The sequence below is a fragment of the Syngnathus scovelli genome, chromosome 11 (assembly GCF_024217435.2).
Source record: "Syngnathus scovelli strain Florida chromosome 11, RoL_Ssco_1.2, whole genome shotgun sequence".
Lineage (NCBI taxonomy): Eukaryota > Metazoa > Chordata > Actinopteri > Syngnathiformes > Syngnathidae > Syngnathus > Syngnathus scovelli.
Genome location: NC_090857.1, coordinates 547451 through 556350, shown reverse-complemented (window position 1 = coordinate 556350; position 8900 = coordinate 547451). Strand labels below are relative to the sequence as shown.

Sequence of the window (8900 nt, the reverse complement as noted above, 5' to 3'; positions counted from 1 at the left end):
CCAGTCTTGGAATCAATATTGGATCATGCAACAGATATATTGTAGGGACATGTAGTCTGCCTTCAAATGTGCTCCATAAACCAGTTAGTTGTTGTGTTTTCTTGTTTTTTTTTTTGACTCTGGGACTCTGGTTAATATTGGGCTGACTCGCATTTCTTCAAACCCTTTATTGAACCAACAGTGCCATCTAGAGGAGTCCAACAATTCAACTGCTTCAGAAGGCCAATTTGAAGCTTCATTTTCCCCATCACTACAAATATGGCATTCTGTTTGTCTCACAAGAGTCTAAATCTCACACCAATCTCAGTGGCTCACCAGCAATGAACACCACTGCATGGTTAGGAAATTAATGCTTAAACTGCTTGCTGACTTGGCACGTAACTAAATTAACTGTCAGTGGAAAAGATTGAAATTTTACTTCAGAGCCTTTTGGAATCTTTGGGTACCTACGTGCACTGGACTGAATGGATCCTTGTTAATAATAAACCAATTGGCAGACTAAATACAAACTTCTTACATAAGTGTGTGTGTGTGTGTGTGTGCAGTACAGTTATTCATGCTCTGGCCTTGAGATCAAGTGAGTTTTCTGTCCGTTTCCATGTTCTGTGTGGAAAGCAGAGGAAAGTGTCAAAAGACTACAGACTGTTGGGTGAGAGTATTCATGAAATAGATTTGCTTCCCTAAAAATGCATTTATTCATTTTTTGGTTTATTTCAAATCATAAATACATATTGAAAATATTCCATTTTTGCAGACATTTTTCTCTCTTTTTTCACCTTGTCAGTATCTGAAAATGTTTTGAAGAGAAAACTATCCATCTTTGGCCACATCAAATTGAATGGTAAATATTTTTGATCACAAGGTGGTGGTGAATGAAGCTAGCCAATCAGAGAGCAAAGGAGTCACCCACGCTAAGGAAATCATTATAGTTTCTTGGCCAGTAATTTAACTCCGGTTAGCAACAAAAGTTAAAGCGAAATGAAGGGAAATAATATGACTTTACTTCATGTCATATTACAATATCATGTGACTTTGCCCCGGTGGCAATTAGTGTGTCCTCCGATCCCATTGTTCCTGTGGAGAAATCGATGTACTCTAAGAATCAATTAATGTTTGCCTTCAACCGAGCAAAAGTTAAAGTGTGCCACAGAGGTCATGTAATGACAGGAAGCTGCTTATTGTAAGGGCTGCTTCTTCTGGTTAATGATCAGCCGCAAACCAGGAAGTGAGGTGAGACTGAGGACAAAAAGGCGCTGGGCCTCCTCACCATCTTGCGCTCGGTTCCTGGCAACACAGCGGCAGTCGCTGCCAGCTTTGGGCCACTTCTGTCCTGGCGATTCTTTGAGCCCGCAAGAATGTCCAGGGGGAGATTTGGAATCCTTCCCTCTGCTCAAGATGAATGGCTGCGACCCAAAAAAGAGAGTGGAAAAAAAAAACACCCCCCCCCCCCCCCAGCGATCTCCTCTAACCTTCCTCTGAGATTTTGAGAATATGAGCAATCCGTTCTCCTCCTCTTGGTTGTCCTGAGCGTCATTATTTCATCATTCAAGCGCAGTTCTGGAAGAGGAACACGCTCTGTCCTTACCTACTGCAGCATCTTTGTGAAAAGTGCTTTTCTTTTGTAATGGTGAAAGTGTTCTGCTCATTTTCCACATGCTGCTGGTCGAGACACGGCTTATTGCCAGTGGAAAAAAAAGACGTTAGAAAGTAACAAAGAGTTTTACAAATTAACTCGCTTGTTCAACTTTGCGATGCTGTAAGTGAACGAGTTGGCATTCACGGGTGACTAAAGAGTAACATCGCGCAGCTTGCACATAGCTCATTCATTGAACAAGCAAAGTCTTCGCAGCATGGAAGAAGAAAAAAGAAAGAAGTTGCTCTTGTACTGTAAGTTTCATACGCTCAAGCCTTAAGCATGGGTGGATGGATAGCAAATGAATAAAGTGCATGCATGATTCAACATCAATTTGAATGAGCCATGCTCATTGATTAAACAAACATTTTCTCAACAACGACGCAACTCTTTTTTTCAAATGGTACAAATGAAACACTTGGCTTGCTAGTTCTATTTCCAACTTAACGACGAAATGGAGCAAGCGAGACGGGTGCGCACGGAACAAAAACAATGCACGTAACATTGGACGAGACAAATACACGTTGCAACAAGTTATGTAAGTGACGAAGTGGAAAGCGTTCGTCTAGTTCACATAAGACCTTTTGGCAAAACATTCACAGCAGAGCAATGATGCAACACACTCTTTTCAATCTCATTCTGCGTAAAAGACACTCGAGGGTGAACTGTACAAAAGTCTAAGCTCACCCAAACTTCCCATTGCTGCGCACAATTGCAAACCCATGTTCAATGAAATATAATAATGAGTTTGTTTTATTTGGACCGGGGCTCACCAAGTCTGCTCCCTTATCCAGCCTGTTTTGGATGCAACACACCTGATTCAATTCATCAGCATGCCTATCAGGCTTAATGGAGTTTCAGGTATGTTGGAGCAGGGCGCCACCTAACACAGGCCAGAGTTGCTGAGCCCTGATCTAGACACATCATCTCATTCGGTTCGGTTTCCTTTCCTTTTGGCTGAGCCCCAAATCCACGGAGCCGCCCCTGCCAGCAGACAAACATTTGACTTAGGTTTCATTGACCGCAATCTCTCCAAACTTCGACAGCAAATGGGTGACAGAAGCCGAGAGGATTGCTAATATGGAGTCAACCAACATGCTGCTCCACCCACCAGAAAAGAAAAATACAGCTGTATTGCTTCAGTGGTAAGTGTACAATCACTTTACTGTATATGCCCTTATCCTATTGCCTTGTATCTAAACGCAAAATCGTATTTCTTACGCAAATGATGAAAACCTTCCTACATTGCTTCAGCGTCGAGAGGTGCATGTGGCAAAAATAGCATGTTTTGTCGATCGGATCAAAATATTGATGACAATTTTCAGCTTCAGTGCAAATGCAAAGTTCACCGAACATTTGAAGCAATCTACTGTAATATGGCACTCATACTATCCAACTTTAAACTGTGGATTTCGTACGAACTACATGGCATGCCGTATAAAAAAACACAATGTCAACTTCTTCGACGGAAAAATCCATACTACCAAACAAGGCGTAAGCAACAAAACATGTACAGAAACAGATCCGAAGATTTCCCCAGAAAGCTACGTTTGCATATCAAAAGCGTCCGTCCGTCCGTCCGTCCGTCTGTCATCTGCACGACTGTACATAGTTGCAGTATTCCTAAAGCCCAGCAAAGGGCAGTGTTGTCCGGTACAGTGGCTGTGTGATTTCTGCTGATGTCTTCGTTTATTTTGGATCCGACTACAAATACTCCTCTTCTTTCACATATAGTATCTCATGGGCTGAGCTGGGCACCTAGAAACAACAAATCAAGACAGATCCTAAAAAATAGCAGACACAGCAGGAGTGGACCGCGTACGTACTTGCTCCACACACTCCTACCTTATCACTTCATCTCTGCGCTGAGGAGGATATTTTGTCCAGAATAAATGCTCTTTTGAAAAGGGTGCTGTCTGACAGTTTTTGCTCTCCAAATGACCAATCAAGAATTTCAATCGACATCTAAATTCACGTCTTCGAGAACATTACAGAACCCGCTTCGTTACATATGAGACCTGGTATATTCAGCGCACCTGGTTGACTCCACCCACGACTAGAAGTCGATCTCTGATGACGATGGAGGAGGCAGAGCAGCGGGGGAACATCATGGAAGCCAATGGCTCCCACTTTTTCTTCAAAGGATGAAAAGCCTCCACTGTGTCCAGTGCAGAGGGCTCATGACCTAATCACAGTGGCTTCACTTAAAATGCATGGCGGTAGATGAGTTAAAAAATAATCCAACTCCCCCAAGCTTTAACATCAAATTCCACCAAACAATTGGAGTGGCTTTAATCTTACCTAATCCACCCGCTACCACCATGCGTCCACGCAGCAAAGCAGTGACAAAGTCAGCTCTCTTTTTCTTCAAGGACACCGTCTCATCTGACTTCAGCCACGTACCTGAAGCGGGGACATACGTACGTACGTACGTACGTACATAGCGCCTAAACAAGGTGTGGATGACACTGATTGTAGGTCACGCCTACCTTGTTTACAGTCAAAAATGTGGACATTGTTGGTAAACTTTGACGTCTGATGTCCTGCTCCCTGGCGCAGACCTCCCAGCAAACACAGCCTCCCGCCATTGTCCCACAACACACCCGCATAGGAGCGCTTACACGACAGCATGGGGAGCGTCGTCCACGAGCGCGTCTCCGTGTCGTACATCTCAAAAGCCTTCACGGGCCGCTTACACTGCCGCCCGCCTAAAAAAGACAATCCATGAGTATTGGAGAAGAAGCATCTCAGTATTTGTGATCAAGCGCTCTCTCTCTCTGCCTGCCTGCCTGCCTGCCTGCCTGCCTTCATCATCCCTACTTCTAGAAAGTACCTGCCACATAGAGTTTGTTATCCAATAAATGCGTGTTGGCATCATAGCGCGGGGTCGGCATGGGAGGAAGTAGAGCCCACACATCCTTACGAAAGTCGTACTGTTGAAGGATGTTACGAGGGAGCAAGTCGGCACCCATTCCGCCCACTGCGAGAGCACGGCCATCTACGTGCACACAGACGTGTAGAATTTTGCCTTGGAGAGTCAGCAAAAGAGCGCACAATGTGCTATCATGACATAATGCCACAAGAGAAATGTTGTTGTTTTGCTAAAAGATTGAGCCTACATTTGTTTGATTGTGGGTTTCCTCCGGGTGCTCCACTTTCCAAAAACATGCACGGTCGGCCGATGGACCACGGAGCAATCGCTTCAATCCATCATACCTTTTACAGTTACGGACAAGCCCATCAGGGCCTCTCGCAGGGCGCTCCTCTTCCTCCACCTCCCTTCATCTGTGTTATACATTTCCACCACTTTGACTGGTCTCTGGTGTTGTCCCACTCCCCCCACCACAAGGATCTGCTTCCCAAAGACTGCCACAGCAGCTCCAGCACGTGGGGTGGGCATCGAGGGCAGGCATATCCAGCGGTCGCCCTAAAAATACCAACGGGCATTCTCTGGAGCGGAAGTACCCGGAGTCAAGTTTGGGTTGTGTTTTGTACCTCTGGGGAGTAGAGTTCCAAGGTGGCGCATGGCCTCCCTGCAGCGTCGCAGCCCCCCAGCATGTACATCTGCCCTCCCACCTCGGAGAGAGAGTGGTAGACGCGGCCGCTGGGCAGTCGGGCCAGGCTCTGCCAATGAAACTCGTGAGCTGAAGGCACCGCCATGGCTCTCCTTTCAATCGGGCGGGCCCTGCAAAATACATAGCGAAACAAACGAATGAGTGAAGTAGTACTACCTACAAAAAACAATCGAACGGTTCAGTCACATTGGTTCGTACTTTGTGGCTTTGATTTGTGTGTCGCTAATATTCTCAAGCTTGCTTCTTTTTGATTTTGTGAATTCTAAGGTTGCTTCATTATTTGTGCTTGGTTGGGCAGGGTGCTTTCTGGAGTGGAGCACTTGGATGCTTGCAGCTAAATAGCAATTAACTCCGGAGGATAAGTCCTCTACTGCTTGGCGAGCGGGTGGCACCTTCAAAAATGATGAGGCACTAAAAAGGGAACAGACAGTATCACTGAATAGTATTGAAGAGAAAATCCACATCGTGATTTGTCATTGGGCTAGCCAGCTGGGCTCACTGCGCTCCACTGGGCACGAGCTGGCACCGGCTCATGAGCCCCCAGCCAGGCCTTTCCGTCGTGCCTCCTGCCCCCACAATATCAGGGGCGAGCTACTGTGGTTTTTTTTTTTTTTGCCAGAATGAGGACTCAACTCTTCAGTGCTCCCAGATACTTTTGAGACATGAAAATTCCATTTAGTAAGACATTGAAGCGTTAACTCTCCTGGAGTTTTATTTCAAAGCGAAACATTGCAGCAAAGAATCATTTGAAACTTTTAACTGCGATCTGAATGTGAAAAGGAAAGTAGCAGGTTGAGGAACAGACGGCGCTCTGGAGCCTCTTTCTTGTGAACTGAAGAGCCTCTCTACGCTCCTGCGTGGCGGCGCTGAGGGCGGGCTATTTTCCAGCTAACTTGGCCAGAGAGCAATTTCATTTGGACTTTTCTTCAGCCCACTAGATGAGCGGATAGGCATCACACTGGTAAGCAGCCAGCCATCATGGGAGCGCCTCAGTGAGGATGATGCAGGGCCATTTGCTTTTTCAGACAACTTTGTGGCTGCTGGCCGGCGGCGGCGGCGGCGGGCTGCTTCATCAGCAGGTGGCTTCTCCTCACTTGCCTATTAGCGATGCAAATAATTGCCGAGCAAGCAAAAAAAGGATGAGGAGGAAATTCCAAGCACGCACAAAAACCCAGAGCGGAAAAATAAACAGTGGCAATCTCTTACCCGTGCTTGGTCGTAAACACGTGTTTTGTGCAGCTCCTGCACAAGCATCTGTGCTATTACGATCTGCGAAATTGCACGACAAACAAAATGTTTGTCCCCACTCTTTGATTACATGCCTTGATTGGCGCATTGAAGCTTTACTGTTCTTGATTGCAGTTTGAAGAGTAGTTCATGCAAAATATACTATTATTTACTTACTAATCTCAACGCTTACTTGACTAGTCTACTTCACTCTGTCATTGAATTACAACTATTTGTAGCGTTTGAATTTGTTAGCTAGAAGCTAGTGAGTTACCTCGGATGGAACTTGTGCTGCAAAGCGAGTTTCTCTCCATGCTGACGCCTCGATGCCAGTTTCCTCCTCCCTCCCTAGCACGCACCAACATGTTTTCCATAGATCCAAGTCCACAAGCCTCCTTATTGTCTTTGTCCAAAACTCTCCGTAGAATGGTGATGAATGTGCCGGGTTAGCTCTTGAAAATCTTGCGTGCCTTCTTAAATAAACTCCAGCGTCCGTCTCGGTCTCTCTCTCTCTCTCTGTCTCTGTCTCTGGGGAAACTTGTTTTCTGTCCAATAGCTTGCTTTGTTCAACTGTTGTTCCCTTTTTTGATTATTATCCTTAAGGCAGGCTTCAGTGAGAAGTCACAGTGTCGCATACTTGTGTTACTTTAACAATGAAGCATGGCAACGATCCGCTTCTCTCTCATGCTGCTGGATGCCTTAACATTGATGTTGTCATTGAAATATTTACAAGAGCTCCAAATGCTCCAGCACAGCTGTTGCTGCATTGAATGAAGGGAATTAGCGAGGCAAATCTGGCAGCGGGGCTTTACGGCCCTGTGCGGAGTGAGCGGAGACAAAATCAGTTGACCTAAGCTTTTAAGGTGTGTTACAAGCTCCCCAGTTCATTGGAACGAGCTGCTCATCAAACTTTGGCTGGAATTTCGATTGGTTTGAAATTGCCACACAAATGTTTCTCGAAGAGAAAATACGGTTTGCTGCTTTTTACAATGTGATTTTAAAGCCAAACGTCAAAACCTCCTGCATATTGCACACTGGACCACTTTTGAGCAAGTGTGACATAATGCATGCTGTAACATGGGACGTTTCATTTCCCCCCTTGTCTTCTGCTCTATTTTGGTATGTATAAAAGAAAACCAGATGGCATTGTCAAGTACTACAATATTTGAGATGGCACGCCAAAGCGTCGAGCAATATAAATTGTAATCTACTATCCATTAGCGCGCGTAATTGACCACTGAAGAGCGCTTCTGCTATTTCTGGAACGAGGCAAATAAGAGCCCACCGTTGCATTCTAAATGCTATTTATTAATCAAGTGGCTTCACGAAGTTGCCTCATTAACTTTCTTTATTGTGCATGTCTTTTTATGGTGCAGAAGAGCAACATAATAACCCGACGGCCAGAAGCATATGCCGCGTTTGCTGTCAGGCGCTACTCACGCTTGCCGTCGGTCCGTTTGTGTCGCCTCTCCGTCGGTGTGTGCTGCTGCCCGCCGCCGCCGCCGCCGCCGCCACCGCCGCTGCCGCTCCCGGTTGCTCTCTCATTCGATGGCGCACGATAAATGGAGCTGGGAAAAGGAAGCTGCTGGAGGCGGAGGAAGATGGCTTAACAGCTCCAGACTGTGACAAGACGCAGAGCTCGCTCCCTCCTTCCCTCCCCCCGTCCGCTTGGAATGATGTGGGTCACACATAAAATATTGATCTTGGCTTGCAAATTGAAATCCATCCCTTTTATGGACTGAACGGAACGGGGGCAGGCGCTTTCTGTTGGGGATGATTAGTGGGGTGCGCTACAAGCAATGGACGTTTGAATCATTTCCTTTCTATTCTCATCTGCTATTTGAAATATACTCCGCCGTTTTCATATTTCACCAAGACTTTGTTGAAATTTTCACGCCGAATGATGACATTTTCTAAACAAGGAATGGATTATGTGTTGTCTTTGTATTCATTGTTAAAAAGTGTTGTACTTGGGAAGAATTGCCCTATACCGCATAAGACTATGGTCACTAATCTTCGGAAATATGTTGCGCTAAGGTTATAGTTTAATTATCAAAACCAATGGGCTATAACTTTACACTTGTCTTCAACAAGCATCCACCTATATTAATACTTACTATCATGTTGGGGAGATGGCCATGTCTGAATCTCCCATCTGATTCAAACAAACCTTACGCTTATCTGTTGTTATCTGCAGAAGCAGGGTGAACATAAACCATAATCCATAAAAAAAAAAATCTTTAATAATGCCGTGGAGGAATTGTACAGGACGGAGTGAAAAACAAATATGCCCGCCGGGAACAGCAAAAGAAAACGGAGTTTATTTTTCTCACTCAGTTCCTATCAAACATTTTACACCAAATGCAATTATATATATAAAAAAAAGTCTTAGCTCTCTAAGGTACTGCAGCATTATGAAGAATCGAGATAATTGACTTATGTGTGGTTCTTTGGCGTACCACTAG

At 45.2% G+C, this 8900-nt stretch overlaps 1 protein-coding gene and 1 long non-coding RNA gene across 4 annotated transcripts; one reads left to right on the top strand and one right to left on the bottom strand.

The window, feature by feature from the left end:
• Window positions 1–687: 687 nt before the first annotated feature.
• Window positions 688–8373, bottom strand: klhdc8a (kelch domain containing 8A). Of its 3 annotated transcripts, none has more exons than XM_049734602.2 (8): window positions 7876–8357; window positions 5129–5318; window positions 4850–5060; window positions 4467–4631; window positions 4123–4341; window positions 3935–4036; window positions 3670–3818; window positions 688–3391 (listed from the first exon to the last, which is right to left on the bottom strand). In XM_049734602.2, the coding sequence occupies exons 2-8, from the start codon at window positions 5291–5293 to the stop codon at window positions 3338–3340; spliced, it is 1065 nt and encodes a 354-aa protein (XP_049590559.1). In that variant the 5' UTR covers window positions 5294–5318; window positions 7876–8357; the 3' UTR covers window positions 688–3337. The 3 variants fall into 3 exon arrangements, with proteins under 3 accessions (XP_049590559.1, XP_049590560.1, XP_068508559.1); XM_049734603.2 differs by lacking the exon at window positions 7876–8357 and adding an exon at window positions 6710–7805; XM_068652458.1 differs by lacking the exon at window positions 4467–4631 and having other exon boundaries at window positions 7876–8373.
• On the top strand, window positions 2650–3542 carry LOC125977729 (uncharacterized). The gene is made up of 2 exons (XR_007484719.1): window positions 2650–2778; window positions 3368–3542. It is a non-coding gene; the product is annotated as an uncharacterized lncRNA (long non-coding RNA).
• Window positions 8374–8900: the final 527 nt, after the last annotated feature.